Below are 24,234 nucleotides of genomic sequence, written 5' to 3'. Positions count from 1 at the left end.
ATAGTCTCGTCAATAAATGATGTTGGGAAAATTGGACAGATACATGCAAAAAAATGAAACTAGACCACCAACTTACACCATACACAAAAATAAACTCAAAATGGATAAAGGACTTAAATGTAAGACGGGAAACCATAAAAATACTAGAAGAATCCAAAGGCAACAAAATCTCAGACATATGCCGAAGCAATTTCTTCACCGATACAGCTCCTAGGGCATTGGAAACTAAAGAGAAAATAAACAAATGAGACTATATCAAAATAAAAAACTTCTGCACAGCAAAAGAAACCATCAGCAAAACAACAAGAAAGCTCACGGCATGGGAGAACATATTTGCCAATGTTATCACCGATAAGGGTTTAATCTCCAACATTTATAGGGAACTCATACAACTTAACAAAAGGAAGATAAACAATCCAATCAAAAAATGGGCAAAGGACCTAAATAGACACTTTTCAAAAGAGGACATTCAGAAAGCCAAGAGACATATGAAAACATGCTCAAAGTCACTAATCATCTGAGAGATGCAAAATCAAAACAACAATGAGGTATCATCTCAGACCTGTCCGAATGGCTATCATCAACAAATCAACAAACGACAAGTGCTGGAGAGGATGTGGAGAAAAGGGAACACTAGTGCACTGCTGGTGGGAATGCAGACTGGTGCGGCCACTATGGAAGACAGTATGGAGTTTCCTCAAAAAGTTAAAAATGGAACTCCCATTTGACCCAGTGATCCCACTTCTAGGACTATATCCCAAGAAAACAGAAACACCAATCAGAAAGGATATATGCATCCCTATGTTCATAGCAGCACAATTTACCATAGCGAAGATCTGGAAACAGCCTAAGTGCCCATTAGCAAATGAATGGATTAGAAAACTATGATACATCTACACGATGGAATACTATGCTGCTGTAAAAAAGAAGGAATTCTTACCATTTGCAACAGCATGGATGAAACTGGAGAGCATTATACTAAGTGAAATAAGCCAGTCAATGAAAGAAAAATACCACATGATCTCACTCATTTATGGGTAATAAAGACCATTATAAACTGATGAACAAAAATAGATACAGAGGCAGAGCAGCATCGAACAGACTGTCAAACTATGGCAGGAAGGCTGGCGAGGGTTGGGGGGCGGGAGTGGGGGGTAAGAGATCAACCAAAAGACTTGTATGCATGCATATAAGCATAACCAATGGACATAAGACACTGGGGGGTAAGGGAGGCCGGGGGAATGTCAAGAGGGGCGGGGGTGGGGGGAAGGAGACATATGTAATACTCTTTGTAATACTTTAAGCAATAAAACAAAAGTAAAAAAAAAAGATGTTTGAGACTCATTAAAAAATATATATATATGCATACACACACACACACACACATACATGCAATTACCAGATGACCCAGAATTGCACTACTGGGTATTTATCTCAGAGAGATAAAGACCTACATTCATGCAAAAACATATATGTGATGGTTTATTCGTAATAGCCCCAAACTGGAAACAACCCACATAGCCTTCAACAGGTAAGTGGTTAAACATACTATGGCACATGCATACCATGGATACTACTCAGTAATAAAAAGGAATGAACTATTGATATGTGTAACATCCAGGGTGAATGTGCAGAGAATATGCTGAGTAAAAAAAGCCAATCCCAAATAGCTACATCATTCCATTTGTATAACATTCTTGAAATGTCAGTATTATAGAACAAATCAGTGGTTGCCAAGGGTTAAAGAGGGATTGGGAGTAGGAGGGAAGTAGGTGTGGCTCTCAGAACAGTAACAGGGGTCCTTGCAGTGATGGGAATGTATCTTGACTAATGTTAGTATCTTGGTTATACAACAATATACCATATCTTTGCAAAATGTTACTATAGGGGGAAACTGAGTAAATTTGGAGATCTCTATATATTATATATTACAACTGCATGAGAATCTAGAAAAGTTTTTAAAAGTTTAATAATAAAAAGACAGAAATTTTTTGTTAACTGCCTCTCAATAGTACTGGACTTAGTCTCTCCTAAAGAGACAGAAAATGATCATCTATCAATGATCTATACAACCAACACTCACCGAGAGATCACTGCTATCGACTCGCTGGAAGAGACAGCACGGAATGAGGAGCACTCTGAGCCTCCTGGCAGGGGGAAGCAGAGAAGTTCTGAATGGGAAAGGCTGCTACACAAACTCACCAAGCCTAGACAGCTCTTCCTTGGACAGCCTGGCTCAGCCTTCTTGCAGAGTCACGAGCACCACTCTGCTGCCTTGTACTGCCTACCTTGAGCTCAACAGCAGCAGGGAGAGGCAAGACTGGTGGGACAGGAGGACTAGAGAACAAAGTCCCTCAAAAGCCACTACCCACCACCCTTGGACCCCCAAGGCGAATGAGTAATGCAGGTGACAAAGTGGGTCAAAGACCTGGTACACAATTGTTAGCCTCCTTCCCTAGTGGTAATAACCAATTCCTAGTTGGAGGTGAGAGGGTCCCCTACTCACCCTCCTCCTCTTCATTCCCATCATTGCTGCAGCAGTCTTCCAAACCATCTACCAGCTCTTCTTCTAGATCGTCAGCCTCAACCTGGTCTGGCTGGAGGTCAGTAGCTGAACTATAAGAAAGAACCAAAGCCCCAGCCCAGCCAATTCCATAACAGAGGTCACAGTTAAGATGCTCATTCCTTCATCATCTTCCAGGGTTTGTCTCTACCCTGGTCACCAATCTGCTATCTCTTGCCCGAATCTCACAGTTTATTTCCCTTGCTCTCAGAGCTTAGGTCTAGCCATAGTTCCTCAACCCTACACCCCCTATTCTGCAGAGAGGCACTGTCTTCCATCTTCTTTGAAGTCCTTCCAAGCATGTAAGTCCAAAATTCTGCATTCAAACCACCGCCAATGAATGTCTGGTCATTGACTTCAAAGTCCCTAGACCGCTCTCTGGAAACTTAGAACAAGGAAAATCTTGGTGAATCAAATTAGTAACAAGGAGCTAAGAGAAGAAACCAAGTACATGTATGCCCTAACTCTGAAATGGCTGTCATTCCAAGAATGATTGAGAACCTGATCTGGTTTGGAATTAAGTAGAAAAGTCACAGGCCCCAACTCATGTGTTTGGAATTTTTATTTCTCCCTGGTTATAACCTAAAGCAGGAGTCAGCAAACTCTTCCTCTAAAGGACCAGACAGTAAATATTTTCAGTTTTGTGAGCCAGTCAGTCTGTCACAACTACTCAACCCTACCATAGCAACAGGAAAGCAGCCATATACAGTAGTAAATGAATGATCGAGGCTGCATTTCAATAAAACTTTACAAAAGCAGACAGTGTGCAGGATTTGGCTTGCAAGCTGAAGCTTGCGGACCTTTGCCCTAAAGTGAAAACCATAACTCTAGGGCAGCTAAAAAATAAAACCAACCTTCAGAGACACAGGGCCAGTGTCAGCGAATTTGCATATATATATTCTACTGCTCTAAATGAACCAAAAACTTCCTCCAACTTACCCAATATCCTTAGCAGGTGAGTCCAGCTCCCTGGCTTCTATAGGCTCCTCCTTCCCAAGCTGGTCCAAATGGATGGAAGAGAGGTGGGTGGCCACATCTGCTAGGTCACAGGGCTGAGTGGGAGAAGGCAGCACTGGCGTCTTGTCTTCTCCGGGTGGTGGGGAGTCGACCGCAGACCCACAGACAGGGCTATGGCTGAGCCCACTGGTGTGTGAGGCAATGAGGTGAATGCTGATGCGTTTGGTACAAAAGACTGTATTGTCCAACTCCAAGGTGTCTGAGGCTCCAGGGCGGATCCTATTGTCTGCTGGGGCACCCTCCTGGGGGAACTGCTGGCCTACCACAGGAGGTTTCCACCGCCTGTTCCTGTTGAGGAGATCCCATTGCAAACTCGGGTTCACAAAACAAGACTGTTCAAACTGGGAGCCTTGCCTCGGCTTCTCAAAGCCTCTTGCAGTCAACTGCCTCACAGCCTCAGTGAACCGAGCCTCCTTGGTCAGAGCCTGGGAAACAGGGTCGCCATTCAGGCCACAGGGATGTGGCTTTATCCTCATAACTAAATTACTGTGGTTGTACTGGGGAGAGGCAACACTGGTGGTAGAAGTGTCTAAGGAGCTAGGAGTAGACAGGGTGCTATGGGCAAGGGCACCATGTACGACAATGCCATTGCTCTTGGGTACCTTGTGTTCAATAGGCTGGAATGCACAGTCTCCAGTGCCCCCTGAATGATGCCAGGACACAAGTTGGATCTTGGGTGAGGATAATGGCTTCAGGCCCTCTGTGGCCAGTGATAAAGGCACTTTAGTGCTACTTGGCCGCGTGGAGTTATTTAGCATGGGCTTATAGAAGGGTGAAGGGGAGGAGAGTGGAGATGGGATCTTCCCTGAGATGGCAGAAGCCAGCCTCTTCCCTGAAGGGTTTTCCCCAGCTGCTCCCAGTGTGAGGTATGGATCTATGGATGAGGATGCCACAGGCTGGGCCATGGGGGAGACCGTGGAAGAAGTGGCCTGATTGGCAGTGAGTCTGACAAGGAGGCTCTTTTGAGGGACAGAAAAAGGTCTTTTTTCTGACGGGCTTGAACGTAAGCAGAAAGACTCCAGCTGCTGATATGTTTTGTGCCTATGGTTGAAGCGGCGGTACAGCAGGGTACTGCTGAACAAGTCCGGGACAGAAGGCAGGTAACAGGTGTTGCTGTGGCCTGCAAGGGCAGCTGTGGTCCCAGAGCTACATGAAGCGCTGGGACAAAAGAAATACGCTGGCTCGTTTGGGAAACCCAAGAGGTGTAGGTCCAATCCTGCTGAAAGGGTGCCTACGTGCTTCTCCAGCTTCCAGACTGACTTCGCCTGCTGATGAAACTGCAGACCAGACTTTGCCCTCAGAGGGTTTCTCAGATGGTGGGGCAGATACTTTGCCAGAGGGACCCCTCTGCGTGAAGCTATTTCCCTGGCCAATACTGTAGTATTCAGTTCCTGCTGAGGCCATGAGGGGCCCACATCATGCCAACATGGCCTCATGGCCTGGTTCAGGTAAGGTGCCACACATCTCCAGTAATAGCTGCATCCTTGAAGTCTGTCAGCCTGAAGGGGAGAGAAACAGTTGGGAATGTTACAGTCCCAGGAAGACAAGTACAATGCTACAGTGGTCCTTGGGTAAACAAGAGTCCCTCTTCAGTATTTCTTGGGTGGTCAGTCTTGCTTGTCATTTGGGGCCATGAGAGAAGAACACTAGATTCCTAACGTGTTTTCAGTGATCTTCCTGCTGCCCTCATGTGATCAAACCTGGCTACAGGTTTGGAACTGATGAAGTCCCAAGGGCTGGGACTCTAAGTCTCTGCCATTGAGAATCTGCTCACATGCTTACTCAGAGAGTGCTATCCTCTCTCTCCAAAAAAACATCTTTGTCTCAATATTCACAACTTTACCTGAGTGGTTTCCCCCGAGGGGTCCCAGATTGCAAGAGGGTGGTTTTCGGGTGATGCACCCCAGATTTGGGCTCCCTCCTCTCTGGTTCTGGGGTGCGTCACCCGAGAACCGCCGCTGCCAAGTGACCACAGCTCGGCAGCTCCTGCATTGAGCGGCTTCCCCCTGGTGGTCTGTGTGCATCATACCTACCAGACAGTCAGAAGGTCGCTTAGCCTTTTATATATATAGACTAGAGGCCCAGTGCACAAATTTCTTGCAGGGGGGGAGGGGTCCCTCAGCCCGGCCTGTGCCCTCTCGCAGTCCAGTACCCCTAGCTCCTTACCACCCGCCCGCTTGCTGCTCCTTATTGCTTGGCTCACTGTTCCTTAGTGTTGCCACAGAGGCAGGAGAGGCTCCCACCACCGCCACTGCGCTCCCCAGCCATGAGCCCAGCTTCTGGCTGAGCAGCACTCCCCCTGTGGGAGCGTACTAACCACCAAGGGGCAGCTCCTGCATTGAACATCTGTCCCCTGGTGGTCAGTGTGCATCATAGTGACCAGTTGTTCTGCTGGCCGTTCTGCCATTTGGCCAATTTGCATATTAGGGTTTTCTTATATAGGACTAGTAGCCCGGTGCACGAAATTTGCGCACATTAAAAGGGAATTAATTGCCCTAACTGGTTTGGCTCAGTGGATAGAGCATCAGCCTGCGGACTCAAGGGTCCCAGGTTTGATTCCAGTCAAGGGCATGTACCTTGGCTGCAGGCACATCCCCAGTAGGGAGTGTGCAGGAGGCAGCTGATCGATGTTTCTCTCTCATCGATGTTTCTAACTCTCTCTCTCTCTCTCTCTCTCTCTCTCTCTCTCTCTCTCTCACTTTTCCTCTCTGTAAAAAATCAATAAAATGCCGAAACTGGTTTGGCTCAGTGGATAGAGCGTCGGCCTGCGGACTGAAAGGTCCTAGGTTCGATTCCGGTCAGGGGCATGTGCCTGGGTTGCAGGCACATCCCCAGGAGGAGATGTGCAGGAGGCGGCTGATCGATGTTTCTCTCTCATGGATGTTTCTGACTCTCTATCTCTCTCCCTTCCTCTCTGTAAAAAATCAATAAAATATATATTTTTAAAAAAAATCAATAAAATATATATTTTTTTTAAAAAAGGGAATTAATTAGTGGAGATATTTTAATATTATTTGCCCTTTCTCTATAATAGAAGTGTGAGAGATGAAAGGAAATTAGTAAAATTTATATGAAAATAATATATGTTTATTAATAAACAGTTGCCAAAACCGGTTTGGCTCAGTGGATGGAGCGTCAGCCTGCAGACTGAAGGGTCCCAGGTTCGATTCCGGTCAAGGGCATGTACCTGGGTTGCGGGCACATCCCCAGTGGGAGATGTGCAGGAGGCAGCTGATCGATGTTTCTAGCTCATCGATGTTTCTAACTCTCTATCTCTCTCCCTTCCTCTCTGTAAAAGATCAATAAAAAAAAAAAAAGAGAGAGATATTTACTATTTAAAAAAAATAAAAAATAAAAAATAAACAGTAACAAAAGGATATAACAACAGAGGCATGATATAAAAACGATAAAAACATAATATGAAAAACAACAGTGATGCAAACCAATGACTGATAAAGTGATGAAATTTATTCTAATATCTCCCTGTACACCACATTAAGAGTAAAAACACTTTCAGAGTGCTTGACTAATTTCCCTTGTGATGAAGTATTTAGAACTTTAACTGTAACGTCACATGCTCTTCAAACTCGAGAGAAAGCAAGATATAACTGACCATGTGCAAAAATGGGTTCAGGTAGGAATATGCCTACTCTGTCTAGAGTTTGTCTTTGTGATTTATTAATAGTCATCACAAATGCTGGCATCATGGAAACCATTGTCAAATCAATTTAAATGGGGGGCCAGTGTCAGATGGGGACAAATTAATTCTTGTAATCAGAACAACCTCTCCCTCTGCAGATCCTGTTAATACTTCAGCTTCGATAATGTTAGGTTGTAATCTCTTGATAATAAATCTGGTACCATTACAAAGACCCCATTTACTATTGAGATTTCTCAATAGCATGATGATTGCACCCACTTTCAATTTTAATTTATGACATGGCATTCATTAAGGAGTAATACTATTAAGAAATTCTATGGGAAAATTTTCCTTTTCAGCATCATCTGTGGAATTAATGGAATCATCACTCAAATATGTGTGAAAATCTCCATCAAGTATATCTAAAATTTCTTCACTTAATTTTTGAACATGCTCATTTTTTGGACAAAGAATTGCACATTTAGATATATTTTAATATTATCTATAGATATAGTATATCCAAAGGTAACTTCAATAATAGACCCATTACAAATCATTTCACAGGGGATTTCAATAATATCCATTCCTAAATGAAAACTGATATCAAGTTTGCCATCTCCAAGTTTTACTAACCATCCTATCTAATAAAAGAGAAAAATGGTAATTGGCGTACGACGATACCCTTTTCATTGGCTAATCAGGGCTATATGCAAATTAACTGCCAACTATGATTGGCAGTTAACTGCCAACAAGATGGCGGTTAATTTGCATATGTAGGCACAATGCAGGGAGGCGAAAGGGAAAGCAGGAAGAAGCCCCCTGCCACTGACAGTGATCGGAAACCCAGGGGGGAGCTAAGAGCTGGGGCCGCCTTTGCCCTGCCCCCCAGCCATGATCGGAGAATCAGGCGCCTTTTCCACCCTGGCCAGTGATAGCAGGAAGTAGGGGTGGAGCCAGCGATGGGAGCTGGGCACGGTCGAAGCTGGCAGTCCCGGGAGCTAGGGGCCCCTTGCCTGGGCCTAAAGCGAAGCCCACAATCGCGGGGCCGCTGCAGCTGCGGGTCCCCGCTGCCCGGGCTGGACACCTAGGCCAGAGGCGTCAGGCCTGGGCCGGGGCGGAGCCTGCAACCGCGGGGAGCTGGGGGTCCCCTGCCCAGGCCTGACACCTCTGCCGGAGGCCTCAGGCCTGGTCAAGGGGCCGATCCGGTGATTGGTGATCGGAGGGTGATGAGGGTCAACTCCTCTGGCCGAGGCGTCAGGCCTGGGTGGGGGGGCGGAGCCAGGGATTGGGGGGATATGATGGTCCCCTTGCCCAGGCCTGAAGCCTGGGTCAGAGGCATCAGGCTTGGGTGGGGGGTGGAGCAAGCGATCAGAGGGAGATGGGGGTCCCCTGCCCAGGCATGATTCCTGGGCCAGAGGCCTCAGGCCTGGGCGGGGGCCAGAGCCAGTGATCGGGGGGAGATGGGGGTCCCCTGTCCAAGCCTGACACCTCTGGCGGAGGCGTCAGGCCTGGGCAAGGGGCCGATCAGGCGATCGGAGGGTGATGGGGGTCTACGCCTCTGGCCGAGGCATCAGGCCTGGGCAAGGGGCCGATCCTGCGATTGGAGGGTGATGGGGGTCTACGCCTCAGGGCTCCCAGTATGTGAGAGGGGGCAGGCTGGGCTGAGGGACACTCCCCTCCCCACACACACCCAGTGCACGAATTTCGTGCACCGGGCCCCTAGTCCACTATAAGCAGAATCCTCTGATCTCATATTTGTTGTAAGAGACAACTTTCTGAAACATCCCCAAGCATTGCAGTACTTTAAACTCATTTGTACTATGGCCGATCACATAGCATGCGGTACAATACTGAGATATTGTCGAAAATACAACATTCAGACTCATAATTTCTCTTAGTAATCTGTCTATGGCGTTTATAGCATGACTGGATGCCATGGTGCATTCATCAATAATGAGAAGTTGGGCCTTTTTAATAGTTTTAGCAACTTCACTGTTTATATGGAATCTAGAAATTGAAGTTTCATTTAATGGAATCGGTAATTTATATTGGGAATGAAAGTTGCTTCCACCGAGAAGTAAATTTGCAGCAATTCCTATAGACGCTGTGGGTAAAACAGTCCCACCACGACCTCTAATATAATGTATTAAAACTTTATACAGATATGCAGGTGAATAGGATTCCTAGCTGGCAGGCCCTCGACAGCAAGCTGGCCACCTGTGGATTCCGTGAGGAATGGGACTCCCTCCTCCCTCCTGTCAAGGTCCGGGGTGCAGGTGAATGGGGTTCCTGGCTGGCAGGCCACTGACAGCAAGCTATCCAACAGCAGATTCTGTAAGGAATGGGGCTGCCTCCTCCCTACTGTCAGGGTCTGGTTTGAAGGCTGGCCACGCCCCATTGGGCCAGACCCAGAGTTATACCACGCTGTGGCCTCCGCCTCAGCAACCCAGGACTGACTGCTGCTGGGCGCTCCTGGCGCTCCGAGGGTGAGTTCTTCCCTCAGGCCTCGCGGGAAACAGCTCGGGGAGGGCGCAGCCCTTGGCAAGGCAACCCAAGACTCAGTACTACCATGCTCCACTCAGAGGGTGGGTTCCTGCCTGAAACCTTGCCCTGAGGGCGGGTTCCTGCCTGAAACCTTGCCCTCTGGCAAACAGCTGGGAGAGGGTGCAGCCATTTCCAAGATGACCCCTGCAGGACTGACTTCCTTCCAGTTGGTCGCACTTCTGGCTGAGATGTTACACCCAGGGTTTTTATATAAGTAGATGGTATTACACCGACGTTAATTTCCTGATTTTGGTCATCATACATACTGTGGCAATGTAAGAGAATATCATTGTTTTAGGAAATATTTAGGAACTGTCTAGGAAATTCTGATGTAAAGGGGCATCATGTCTGGAAATTACTCTCAAACATTAAAAAAAAAGTTCACAGTTCACATAAGAGTGAATAATAAAGTGAGTGTGGAAAATATTAACATTTGATAACTCTGGGTAAAAGTAAAGATATTTTTTTTTGTACTATTTACAACTTTTTGCAAGTCTGAAATAATTTCAAAATAAAAGAAGTTAAAAAAGAAAAATCTACTTCAAATTTTCTTTGAAATTAGACTGGCAAGAATGGATTTTATCACTGAATGACTCAAGCCAATATAATAAAACTCACTCCTCATCCTATTACCTGAAGCAGGCCTGCCTGGGCGATCCACCTGAACTGAGGTCATATGCCTGGTGAAAAGCTTCACCAAAACACAAGTCTTTTCAGTGTAGCCACTAGAGGCAGCCACCTTAGGATGAAGTAGCCACCCAGCACACTCCTCTAATCTGCCAGTGAATTTGTAAACTATGGCTTAAGGGGAGTTTAAGGAAGAAGGCACACACTACACCTGGCAGATGAAGTTTAATAGCACTTTCTCTGGGGCCCATCAACACACAGTGTGGGGGGAGTCTCCGATTTTTAGAAAAGAAATGCTGTTTAAACCTGATTCTATGTGAAAACCTCACTACCCAATAAAACACAAGTCCTGTCTTGCCCTCAACTGAGAGAGCAGCTGCTGTCAGCACCAACCTGAAAAACAGGAACCTAGATGCTAAAATAAGGACTTTAGGGCTAGAGTCAAGAAAACAAGGGGACAGTGTGGGAAGCTCAGAGTTCTCTATGACTGCTGTTATTCAAGGAAGGAACACATTATCTTTTAATCTTCTTGAAATTAGATGGGAATGTCAGATTTTAGTAAAAAGTCATGTTAAGGGAAGTGGGTGGAGGACTTAAAAAAACAGGAATGATCAATCGTATTCCACATGTAACCTTTTAGAGTCAATTAATCTTTTGGAGTCAGAGACAAGGAAATAAGCTGTAATTGCACAAAGAAGACTTCAATACAAAAAAAATATATCCAGGCAGAACGACTTAAGTCCCTAAGACAGGTGTTTATGCAACACAGAAACTCCCAACATGCCCTGTGGTAATGACTTCACCCTAATCTCAGGAGATCTTCACTTCCACTCATTCAATCAAGTCCTTCCAGCTTCAAATATATGTCCTTGAATCCATCTATTCTTCTTCATTTCCAGCTATTACTTTAGTCCAAATTACTATAATCTCTCATCTGCTGGTTTCCCTACTTCTATTCTTACCACTTCTTACAATCTACAAGAGGCCCAGTGCATGAAATTTGTGCACGGGTGCGGTCCCTAGGCCTGGCCAGCGATCAAAGCACAAGCGTCTGGAGTAGAAGAGCAGGTCTCAGCTGACCTCTGGGCCCTGGGCAGCACCCAGGCCCCTGCGCGCCCCCTCTGCCTGAGTCATCGGGCCCCTGCCTGGCTCCCTCAGTGCCTGGGAGTTGGGCAGCACCCCCCCCCCCCCCGCCACCGGTTGCCATCTGCAGGGCGATCAGGGAGGCGATCGGGTCCCATTCACACCCGCCTTGGACTGGCGCTGCCTGCTCACCAGCTCCACCATCCCGCCGCAGTCCCACTCTCGTCAGGGCCCATCAGGGCTGGCAGTGCCTCCACTGCCACCCACTGCCAGCGCCATGTTCTGCGCTGTCCCCTGGTGGTCAGCACACATCATAGCAAGTGGTCAAACTCCCAGTAGAGGGGACAATTTGCATACTAGGCTTTTATTATATAGGATAGGATTCTCCAGACAGTGGCCATGGTGCTCTTGATAAAAAGTAGCTTAAAGCCATTGGATGGCTCCAAGGCCTATGTAATCTGACCCCTGACTCTCCCTCTGACCTCATCAGCCACTTTGCCCCTCACCAGGCAAGTTCCTAGGGTCTTTGTTGTTTCCTCTACAACACTGCTACACCCCTAATTATTCCCTATCACATGACCTTGTCCTCGTTTCATTTTTCCATTATCTAAAACCTTATTAATTATATTTTAAAATGAAAACTTTATTTAAACATTCCTTTGCTATTTGTCTTCTTCTCTTTCACAATGAACGCTCTATGAGAACTGGGACCTTGTTCACACAGCATATGCCCAGCCCTGAAAATGTAAACAGGGTTCCTTAAATATTTGCTGAATAAACAAATGTGTCTACAATAGGTATGACAAAGCCACAAGATGGAACTCTTCAGATTAAACAGGTATGTGGCTCCTCTCTTACCATATCTCCTTGTTGCTACTTTATTCACTGCTTAAAACTCTGCCACAGCCACCCCCAACACCTTCAATAATACCTATTCCTCCTGCTGAGGCCTCCTCCAAAATTTTCCAGTGTCTCTCTTTTATCCTCTTTCACATCAAACCAATCTGCTCCCACAATTTTAACTATTATCTTCAGGAAAATAGTCACTTTTCATACCTGACCTCTCTTAAGCTTCATGTTCTCATCACCAGCTATCTGCTCTACCTTCTCCATGTCCATGTCCAACCATTTCAATCCAGCTTGTCAAATTAGCTCTGTACCCTTGACTTATCTAATTTCTTTCAGTGGAACCTTCTTTATCTCAGTCTCCTTAAAGGACAACTTAAGTCACTTCTGACTTCTTCCTTTGCCAAACCAGACACAAAACTTATGAGATTCTTTCTTCATAATATGCTTCCCCTTTCATTTCCACCACCACCCACGACCTGGACTATTACAACAGCATACAGACTGAACTGAAATCTGTATCTCTAGGGTCTGCCCTTTTAACTCCATCCTCTGCTGGTCTTAACACTCATCTCCTAGAATAAACCTTTCAAAGTTGTCTGCAAGCCTTTATAAGCCTCTTCCTTTTGAATCTTACCGTTTTTTACAGGCCCAGCTCAAGCCCCTCTCTCTCCATGAATATCTGTGTATTGATTCCTCTAATTTGACACTTTGCAAAGACTATCTTTCACCACTGTTCTCTTTTCATATATATAGATATGCCTCGTAAACTCCATGAAGGTTTTTAAGGGAAGCCCTGTGTATCTCTAACAGACAAGTGCAGAACTAATCTGCTAGAAGGGAAAGATCACTGCCCTAGATTGGCTTCCTCCTTAGCAATGCTGCCCAACTCTCCTCTCACAACTTCATGGAGGTACTAAGACTCCCTAAAACAAAGTTAAAAAAACAATTCACTTGAGAGTGATGGATATGCTCCATGTCAATTAAACTTCCACAAAGCTGTTAAAAGTTTGAATAAAGGGACAAGAAAGGAGGGTAAAGAACTACAGAGCATTGTAAAGTGAATAAAATGGCCTCAAACATCTCTTTCTTTGTATTTGCATGGCTGGCTCAACTCAATCCCTAACCTCTCAGCCCTTCACCAAGTGCAGGACTGTCACAGTAGAATCCTGACAGATTTCCTTGGCTTCAGCCTCTCCCCCTCTAAAACATCCAGTCTCAGGAATCTCAAGATCCTGCTTTGTCATCTTTATACAGCATTCAGAAACTGCCTATCTCTTTCTGCCTTCCACTCTTTGTGGGGTAATTCTGCCTCAAAGTTTCTCCTTAAGTAAGAGAGAATGATGAGCAGCCTAGGCTTGAAAATCTATGGTTGCTGTCTCAAATCACCCCAAGTCTCCAGGGACCAGGTCCAGACCAACTTGGACAAAGTATCTATTTCTACAGAAAGCAATTATTCATTAGCCACTGATTGAATCACTCTCCTCTATTACAAGAGGGTGTGTGACTCTTGGGATCTGCAGTTTCCTTTTTCTCCTCCATCTAAGTGTTTCCTCGGTCAATAGGGGAACTCAGGACATTAGAAATGGTTCTGAGTCTACAATTCAAAAGATCTCTGATGAGATTACTTTAATTGCTCAGTAGTTGTGCTACAAGATAGAATTGACTTATGCAGAACCAGATAGAATGGGGAGGAGTACAGGAACCAGACTCATTTTATCTTATGAGATAAATCCCAACCTATGTCTCCCTAAAGAAAGTTGGAGAAACAATAAAATAATAATAATAATAATAATAATAATTATTATTATTATTATTATTATTATTTTTAGCAACGAACTTTTTAAAGGAAGGTGACCATCCCAGCCCTAATGAGAAGGGAAAGTCAGTACCATAAGTTGAGATAGGTAGCTCTGCAGAACACAGTTGAGCACTGCAAAAGGAGTTGGCAAAACTGAGGGCAAGGCCCTGGCCAGGCAGCTCAGTTGGTTAGAGTGTTGTCCCGATATGCCAAGGCTGTGGGCTCAATCACCCGTCAGGGCACATACAAGAATCAACCAGTGAGTTCATGAACGGGTGAACAAATCTATGTTTCTATCTTTTTCTCTCTCTCAAAACAAAACAAACAAAAAAACACCTGAGGGGAAAATACAGCTCACAGCAGCTAGAGCTAAAGGAGGTAAATCTACAAATTACTGAAAAGTAAAAAACAAAAGAAAACAAAAACAGTAACAGTTGAATGAATAACATAATTAGTAGACATGCTCCCCTGAAGCCTTGACCTTTATCAGCTTCAGAAAGTACCCCTCTTTTCCTCCTCCCTGAGGTAAGCTCTAGAGCAGTGGGTCCTCAAAGTATGGTCCATAGAATCTGAGGGAACCCCTAGATCCTCTCAGGAGTTCTGCTAAGTGGAAACTATATTCATAACAAAACTTAGGTGTGGTTTGTCTTTTTTTTACTGTGCTGGTCTTTCCACTGATGATGCAAAAGCAATGGTGGGTCAAAACACTGGTGTCTGAGCAGGAATTGAGACAATGGCACCAAGTTAGGTCCTTTACCACCACATACTTCATCACCATACTGTGAGTAACTGCCAGCTTTACCTAAGACTGTCCTTGATGACACAGTAAAAATTAAGTCTCAACCTCACGTATGCCTTTTTAATATTCTGTGTGACAAAATGAGAAGCACATATAAAACACTTATGTGCAGACAGGAGATGATGGTTGTCTCAGCAAACATCTGACTGCAAAAACCTCCCGTGGAACCCTGTTTATTTGAAAGAATGAATGACACACACGTGATGGGTTAGTCAGACTTTGGTATTTGGCAGACATTTTCTGGGGGAGAGAACAAAACATAGTCTGTCATGTCAAGGAAAACAACTGACAGTATTTGTTGCCAATAATAAAATTTAAGCTTCCAAGAGAAAATTAGAATTTTGGCAAACTTGCACCTGCCACCATGAGCTTGACAGCTTCCCAATATGTAACCATTTTCCTAATGAGTGTGGTGACCAAATGGTATGACTTTTTAATGCTGTATAGTAAAATGTGACAACATGCCGAAACCGGTTTGGCTCAGTGGATAGAGCGTCGGCCTGCGGACTGAAGGGTCCCAGGTTCGATTCCGGTCAAGGGCATGTGCCTGGGTTGCGGGCACATCCCCAGTGGGAGATGTGCAGGAGGCAGCTGATCGATGTTTCTCTCTCATCGATGTTTCTAACTCTCTATCTCTCTCCCCTCCTCTCTGTAAAAAATCAATAAAATACATTTAAAAAAAAATGTGACAACATTTGGAAGATCTGCATAACTCAGTATTTTCCAAATACCTATGATACAATGTTACAGAATCGTGCCTGGGTAAAGATCTGGTCAAAGTGAAATAGACCAATGGATTTTGCTGTGACAAAGTATGAAAAGTTCACTCGTATCATTTCAGATTCTACATTGCAACTAACCTTCACAAACCACCCTTTCGTTAACTTTTGTGAAGTACCAAAGAAGAATACCCACAATTTTCTGAAAAGGCTATAGAAATACTCCTTTTTCCAACTAAACATCTGTGTGAGGATGAATTTTCTTCATAATTCAACCAAACAACACATCCCAACCAAATGAATGCAGAAAGATATGAAAATCCAACTGTCTTCTAAAAAGATACATGTAAAAACAATGCCATACTTCTCACTAATCTTTTGAAACAACAGCTTTTTTAATTTAAAAAATGCTATTTATATTAACCTGTAATGGACTTATTTCTAAAGAGTTAATATTTCTACTTCTAATATGGTAAATGTCAAGATATATATCCCACACTAAAATATACATATTTAAGACCTCAAAGAGCTTAAAGTGCATTAAGGAGTCCTGAGACCAAAAATCTGGGCACCTCTGGTCAAGAATACCACTATCTGCCCACGATATATCCAGGAGGGCACCTAAGGTCCTTTGTATTTCAGGGCCTAAAAGAAATTAGTACTCTCAGTATTTGTTTCAAAATGCCAAGTCTGGCTTCCCAGTTCTGCCAAAAGAGAATTTTTTTTCTCTGTACTTCACTGACAGATTAAAGCATCTGATCCTATGCTAAAATCCAGGGAACCTTCAATCAGAACATTCCAAGGTCATAAAGGAATCTAGTGGGAAAGCTAAACTCAAGATCACGAGTATCAGATAGATCCTGAAGTTAAGGCTGCATCTAGATAGTTTTCAGCAAGTGACTTCATTTACATACTCATTTTTTAATTGGCTATAAATTCTCTGCTTCCTTGGTGTTCCTCTGAGCTCCGTCTTCTCACTTTGCCTGGAACACAGTAAGTGCACTTAATAAATGGCAGTTGCAATTATTATCACAAACATTCCCACAGCAACCAGTTCCTTCCCATGACTACAACCACCTCTTCCATTCTTAACTTTCTACCATCACCCAGACCTCTGTCATGAGCTCCAAACCTACAGACTGGTCTCCTGGGCCTTTCTATGTGGATGTGCTGCAGGGACCTCAACTCAGCATGTCCAGAGTGTAACTCCTTTATCTTTCTTCTCAAAACTAAGTTAAATAAACTGGTTAAAACTCAAGTCATGACATGTTTTTGCCAATTACAGTTAACCCTAAATTTAGTTCTTTTTATAAAACATCTATATTTTCTACTTCCTTTTTAAAAAAATAATGTAAATTTTTTTGTTTTTTAATATAATTTTAAAAGTTATATTAAAATTTTAATTTTATTTCAGAGAGGAAGGAAGAGGGAGAAATAGAAACATCAATGATGAGAGAGAATCATTGATCAGCTGCCTCCTGCGTGCCCCCTACTGGAGACCGAGCCAGAAACCAGGGCATGGGTCCTGACCAGGAATCAAACCATAACCTTCTCCTGCTTCATAGGTCAACACTCAACCACTGAGCCACACCAGCCGGGCTCTACTTCCCCTTAACAAAGAAGAAACTTGTTTAAACTTGTGATGAAAAATTTTTGAATTCCACTTTAAGATGTGCAAGAAATACATGGTTTTTAAAATTCTTCTGGGAATATATGAATAAAACCGTTTGAAGAGTGTGTTGCAGGAAAATCACAGATAATTAACAGGAAAATAGCATCAGATTTGTGTTTGGGAATACCATAGTGTCAGTGCATGGGTTGAATATGAAGAATTTTAGCAGGGAAGCAGGGAGCCAATGAGAAAACGTCTTTAACTTCTCTCTAAACCTTCTCCATTCCCACTGCAACCACCGTAAGTCCCTCATCTCTAGTCTGGTCTCCAGAGTGACAAAACCCGGTGGCCGAGTAGACATAGGGAGAATGAGACAAGGAGCGGTCTGGAATGATCCTAATTTTCTGATTTTAGTGACCAGGTGGGTGTCGATGAAGAAGAAAGTATTAGAAGGAGGGGCAGCTTGTCCATTAGCTAAATCAACAGGTGCTGTAAGAAAGATGGACCTCCGGCAGCGGTCGCCAACCGGTGGTCCATGAGGTCCGAAAGGTTGGCGACCGCTGATTATCTGAGGGATGACTCCATAAAGGAAGGATGAAAACATTTCTTGAATCCAGAATAGGACTGTGAAGACCAGGAAATGGGAATAATGCTGTTCCAAATGAGTCTAATGCTCTACCGGAGCACACCCCACACAGTATGGCAAATGCTTGTTTAAGTGATTAAAACCTCCCCAGACTACAAACTCCGTGAACACACCTGTCTCGTAGACCACCGTATCCTCCCAGCGCTTTCCATGGTGCCCTGGCTCATTAAATAGTTACTGATTTTTCTTTTAAATTGTTGAATGATTAAATGAAGGGTTGGATAAATGAAGAGTTAGATTCCACAGGACCTCAGAATCGTTTGAATCTCTACAGTTTAGGAGCGTCTTTTTCTATAGGCACTGAAGGTGGGGAAGTAAAAAGGTGGGATCCGTGTTAAATTCAGCCATGCGGAGCGTGGGCTCACATCCAAGGGAGAATTCAAACCGCGGAGCGGCGGGAAGAGGCGGCCAGGGGCCTAGGCTGAGGGGCGCTGCGGGGTTCGGTACCCATAGGCGCGGCCCGCTAAACTCCCGGGCGCGGCGAAGGGGGAGGCGGGTTCCGGCAAGGCGCGAAGTCCTGGCCGGTGAAGGCCGAGGCCCCCGGCCTCCCAGGGGATGGAGAGGTGGCGGGCAGGAGCAGAAGCGGCCGGGGGGCCGGGGACCTGCGTGAAGGGACGGGGGCAGAGGAGGGCCGGCGGAGGGTCGTTCCTCCGGCTTCGCAGCCACACTCACCTAGTGGATCCGCTTCGCCCGACTCCGCGCCGGCTCCGCGCGACTTCCTCCTTTGGCCTGCGGGACAGGCAGGCGGACTCAGGCGCCCCTAGCAACCACGCTCCGCCGCACGACCCGCGTTCTCAGCCGCCAGCGCCGCTACCGCCTGCCACGCACTGCGCGCGCCCCCAGTGGACAGATCGAGGGCCTGGGTGGGGCGATCCCGGCCGCAGGGAGGCAAGCGCGCGAATCTCGGGGGTAGTGGGGCAGGCGAGGGCAGGGCTTCACCGGCCTCGCGCACGCGCAGTCGCTTCTGGGCGGTGGGACCCGGAGAGCGGAATTCTGGGAGGTGTAGTTCCGAGATTAAATCCCTGAAAGCCTCCCCCCAGGATTCTCCCTGCCCTGATTTTACCTAACCTGTACGGACCCTTTCATTGGCTGTGCTTTAATTCGCCCTTCTAAAATAAAAGAGCGAAGGCCTTATTAAAGAATATTCTTAGTAGGTCTTTCAAGTAAACGTATTTGACTTTGACCCCAGGAAAGGAGAGACTGCCAGATCCACTGTTTTCCTCCAACCGAACTTCCCTTAACGGCAACCCACCCACAGTTACAACTACAGCCACCTGCTTTATGGGCTTCAAGTGTGAACTGTAGGAAACACTACCTTAATTCACCTCCTCAACAAGACAGATCATGCCCCCTCCGTCTCAAAGGTCCCTAGACCTCCCGGATTTGGAGATCTAAACAGAGCTGGACTGTGAAATCTTTTCTAAACAGTCTGCTCCGGGAAAAACAGGGGAGGACGATAAAAGATTAAACTAACCTAATGAAAACAATCTGGACCAGAGCAAGAATGCTTAATAAATAATTGATTTAAGCAACAGTCATTGATGGATGCTAAAATCATTAGAAAATTAATGGAACTTTACACTGGAAGGATGTCTGCCATCACCTGTATATTTTAATCAATCTTAGATGCTGAAAGGTGGGACAGCTATAAATTATGTCATCTGATGTGATGCAATTTGAACTACAGAGTAATATTTAGGTAGTGTATTTCTGTGAAGGAATTAAACAATGAATTTGAATCTAATCGAGCTTTTGGCTCCAATTTCCAGGTTATAGGAAATAAAGAGAAACAAACACAAGAGCCCTGGCCCAGTGGCTTCGTTGGTTAGACCATCACCCTGTATACCAAAAGGCTGTGGGTTTGATTTCCAGTCAGGGCACATACCTCGGTTTTAGGTTCCCCAGTCCAGGCGTGTATAGGAGGCAGCCAAGTGATGTTTCTCTTACATCAATGTTTCTGCTTCTTTCTCTCGCTCTCTCTCACCCTCCCTCCCTATTCCCTTCCACTCTCTAAAAATCAATGTAAAAATATCCTTGGGTGTGGTTTAACAACAACAAAAAAAAGAAACTTCTGAAAAACTGATATAGACAGAGGAACCCAAGGAGACAACTGTAACTGGGACAGAAAAGGAATATTAGATAAAAACTAAAGAAATCTAAATACATATGGGTTTTAGTTAATGATATATACATTTTGGTTCACTGTAACAAATGTATCATGATAATGTAAGATGTTAATATAGGGGAAATTGTGTATAGGATGAGTTTAATATGTGAACTCTGTCCTACGCCTATCTGCTCAATTTTTCTGTAACCTATTTTCTAAAATATAAAATATATATATTTTTAAAAAGCTATAGCAACAGAAATTTGCTTAGCCTACCATAGCCAAGTGAACAATGGAAAAAAGCAACATCATCAGCTTCCTGATTACATGTACTAAGGACACATCATCACTATGTAGTGTTTTCTGACAAAAATTTAAACTGGAATCAAATAAAAGACCAAGAAAGGATGAGGAATGGTTCTAGATTAGAGGCTAAAGACACACCACAACCAAACACAAATCATGATCTTTTCTGGACCAGGAAAAAAACATATAAAGAACATTATTGGAATGATTGGCAATATTCAAACATGAGCTATAGATTAGTGAATGGTAGTATAACAATTTTAAATTTCCTGATTTTGTTCATTATACTGTGGTTATATAAGTGAATATACTTGATCTTAAGAAATTCACACTTAAGTATTTAAAGGTAAAAGGGCATAATATTTACAACTTCTAAGTGGTTCAGAAAAATATAAAATTGTGGTAAAATGTTAATGAATCTGGGTGAAGGGAGTATGGGAGTTATTTGTACTATTCTTAAAACTTTTCTTTAAATTTAAAATTATTTCAAATAGTTTTTTAAAACTATAGCAATGACAAACTTGAAAAAGGAATTGATAGAACCAGTGTGGCAAAACGCTGATAACAGCTGAATCTATGGGATCAAGGTATGGGGGTGTTTGCTATTCTCTGTACTTGTGTATGTTTGAAAACTTTAAGTTCCCTGTCCCCCCAAGAAAGGTAAAACACATATATATACACTCATAAACACGAAAAACCAAACACAGGCACAAATCCTCAAACCTCCCAGACATTCTCTGAATTCCAAGCACTACTCAGACCACTCACTCCAAATCCTCTCAGCACTTTGTGAAATGATTGCTAAATGCAAAATTGTTTTCGTAATTCTAATCCTTTAGATTTTATGCTCACAAGGATAGGAACATGTTTTCTTATTATGCCTCCTCATAAAGTGACTAAATAGTGTTTTATGCGATAGCCTAGAAAGTTTGGATATGTATATTTAATTTCTCTACATTATATTGTTTATGTTATGTACCAAATAAGCATATTTCAAGCTAGTATTTAATTAATACTTTGGGGGAAAAAACACCTACCCAGTTTGGCTCAGTGGATAGAGCATCGGCCTGAGGACCAAAGTGTCCCGGGTTCGATTCTGGTCAAGGGCACGTACCTTGGTTGCTTGGTTCCTGTCCTCATTTTTCTAGGCCCAGGTTGGGGCTCAGGCAGGAGGCAACCAGTTGATGTGTTTCTCTCACATTAATGTTTCTCTCTGACTCTCCCTCTCTCTTCCACTCTCTCTAAAAATCAATGGGAAAATATTGGGTGAGGATTTAAAAAAATAATTCTTTCATAAGGTAATTCCTCCTGGGTTATCTTTTAGGGGGGAAATTGAGACTTTAAAATACAATACTGGCCCTGGCTGGTGTGGCTCAGTTGGTCGAGCGTTGTCCTGTGCACCAAAAGGTTGCTAGTTCAATTCCCCATCAGGGCACATACCCAGGATGCGGGTTCGATCTCTGGTTGGGTGTGTACAGGAGGCAACTGGTCAATGTTTCTTTCATATTGATGTTCCTCTCTCCTTTACTCTCTTTCTAAAAAAACCAATAAAAATATATTTTTTAAAAATACAATGCTGGGACAACAGCAAAGGTGGGCGCTTCCCCCAGACTGATTCCCCTGCCACCTGCCTCAACGTGCAGGGGGCGCTAGAGGTACACTGCCTGCCACTATAGCCGGGAGGTGGACCAGTATGGATAATGTGTGGCCACCAAGCCCTGGCAGCGGGACTGTCACCACCTCAAGATGAGCATTGCTCGATGCACCTCCAACCACCCAGTTATCCATCAGATCTGCCAAGCCTGTGCGGAGCCCTTTGAGGCCTTCAAGGAGTGTCTGCCGCAGAATGAGGCAGCTACAGGCAACTGTGTGGAGCAGGTGCACCACTTCCTGCAGTGCGCTGAGCAGGTGCAGCCCAAACCCACCCACAACTGTGCTGGCACAGCCACTTCCTGCCTCCTGATGACTCTGGGCCATATGAAAACTGGACAGGAGTGACTGGCCACTTAATGACCCCAGCCCTGAAGCTTGAATGACCAGCTGCTGTACTGAGGGTCCTGGATGTAGGCCTAGTTTCTGGATATCAGGACTCACAATAAAGACTGTGTACATTTAAAAAAAAAAAAAATTTAAACCACAATATTGTATTTGTCTAAATCCAGGCAAGTCTTGTTGAAATACGGTGGTTTTGTTAAAAACAAAAACAGAAGTTCTGATTTGTTAGAGATATATGCCAAAGTACTCATAGGTAACATTATGTTGCCCAGCATTTGTTTTTAAATACCTGAGTGAAAAAAGAACAGATACAATATGATAGCTGTTGAAGCAGTGAGGGTGTTCACTGGATTAATCTCTCTACTTTTGTGTGTGTGTTTGCAAATTTCGAACTAATAGACTTAACATGCTCAAAATTGAACTTGAGTTTTCCCACCTACCACCACTCCACTAATAGCCTCCCCCATTTCAGTTAATGGCAATTCTATCTTTCCAATTGCTCAGACCAAAAACCTTGTAGACATCTTTGCCTGCTTTCCTTTGTTCACACCCCCACATCCAATCAGTCCAGAAATCATACTTGCTCCATGTTCAAAACAGATTCAAAATATGGCTCCTTGCTGAAACTGGTTTGGCTCAGTGGATAGAGCGTCGGCCTGCGGACTGAAAGGTCCCAGGTTTGATTCCGGTCAAGGGCATGTACCTGGGTTGCGGGCACATCCCCAGTAGGAGATGTGCAGGAGGCAGCTGATCGATGTTTCTCTCTCATCGATGTTTCTAACTCTCTATCTCTCTCCTTTCCTCTCTGTAAAAAATCAATAAAATATATTTTAAAAAAAAATATGGCTCCTTTTCACCATTCCATTGGTACCACCCCAGTCCAGAATACCATTCTCTCACCTGGATTACTACAATAGCCTCTTAACTGCTTACCCTACTTCCCATCTTCCCGACTCCTCAGAGTCCATTTACAACACCAGAATAAAGAGCAATCCTTTTGAACATAAGGTAGATCACAGCCCTCCTCTGTTTTAAACTCTTCAATAGATCCCTACTCTATTCAAAGTACAAGATCTACAAGGCCTAGAACAGTGACGGCGAACCTATGACACGCGTGTCAGAGGTGACACACGACCTCATTTTTTTGGTTAATTTTTCTTTCTTAAATGGCATTTAAATATATAAAATAAATATCAAAAATGTAAATCTTTGTTTTACTGTGGTTGCAAATATCAAAAAATTTCTGTATGTGACACGGCACCAGAGTTAAGTTAGGGTTTTTCAAAATGCTGACACGCCGAGTTCAAAAGGTTCGCCATCACTGGGAACATCTGGGCCCCGTTACCTTCCTGTCCTCATTTCTCACTATTTTCACCCTTTTTCACTTCTTCCATCTAAACTGGCTCCACAAACAGGCCAAGCCTGCTTCTATCTCAGGGCCTTTGCGGTGATCATCCTCTCTGCTTTCCCCTCAGAGAGCTGCACTGCTCATTCCCTCATGTCCTTCAAGTCTTTGCTGAAATGTCACCTTCTCAGTGAGGCCTACCCTGACCATTTCTAACTCAGCACTCCTCATCCTTTTTCCTTGCTTTATTTTTCTCCCGTTTTATTACTTTCCTACAGACTATATACAGGATAATTCACTCATTTGGATTAAGTTCTGTCTCCCCCACCGGGATGGTAAGTCTGTTTCAGACAGGCACTGCTTTATCTCCAGTAATTAGAAGTTTCTGGAATACGGGACTCAGGAAATATATGCTGAATTGGTTGAAATATATGCTGACTAGGAGGAAATTATGGGAAAATGTCAAAACATTTGCTAAAATAGAAACATAGACAATGAGTGGGCAATGAAGATAAGAACTAAATAAAATTCCTTGTAAAAATAAGGGAACAGCTTTCATTTCTAAAACAACCGGAATTTAAGGA

The 24,234-nt window shown here is 44.2% G+C and overlaps 1 protein-coding gene, 1 long non-coding RNA gene and 1 pseudogene across 2 annotated transcripts in view; 1 reads left to right on the top strand and 2 right to left on the bottom strand.

Annotated features, from left to right (window-relative positions):
* The window catches only part of TTLL4 (tubulin tyrosine ligase like 4), a 28,940-nt gene extending 12,318 nt beyond the window's left edge, over nucleotides 1-16,622 (bottom strand). Inside the window, 5 exon segments of the mRNA XM_059703177.1 lie at nucleotides 2,084-2,147; nucleotides 2,507-2,616; nucleotides 3,503-4,860; nucleotides 4,862-5,079; nucleotides 16,554-16,622. Coding sequence (XP_059559160.1) covers nucleotides 2,084-2,147; nucleotides 2,507-2,616; nucleotides 3,503-4,860; nucleotides 4,862-4,984 — 1,655 coding nt within the window. The 5' untranslated portion in view covers nucleotides 4,985-5,079; nucleotides 16,554-16,622.
* A 1,324-nt stretch (nucleotides 16,623-17,946) lies between these two features.
* On the bottom strand, nucleotides 17,947-18,823 carry LOC132238241 (uncharacterized). Its single transcript, XR_009453756.1, has 2 exons — nucleotides 18,570-18,823; nucleotides 17,947-18,197 (listed from the first exon to the last, which is right to left on the bottom strand). It is a non-coding gene; the product is annotated as an uncharacterized LOC132238241 (long non-coding RNA).
* Nucleotides 18,824-20,886: 2,063 nt separating this feature from the next.
* LOC132238811 (coiled-coil-helix-coiled-coil-helix domain-containing protein 5-like) lies at nucleotides 20,887-22,372 on the top strand (annotated as a pseudogene).
* Nucleotides 22,373-24,234: the final 1,862 nt, after the last annotated feature.

This window comes from Myotis daubentonii, chromosome 7, assembly GCF_963259705.1.
Source record: "Myotis daubentonii chromosome 7, mMyoDau2.1, whole genome shotgun sequence".
NCBI lineage: Eukaryota > Metazoa > Chordata > Mammalia > Chiroptera > Vespertilionidae > Myotis > Myotis daubentonii.
This window is presented reverse-complemented; position numbering and strand designations above follow the sequence as displayed.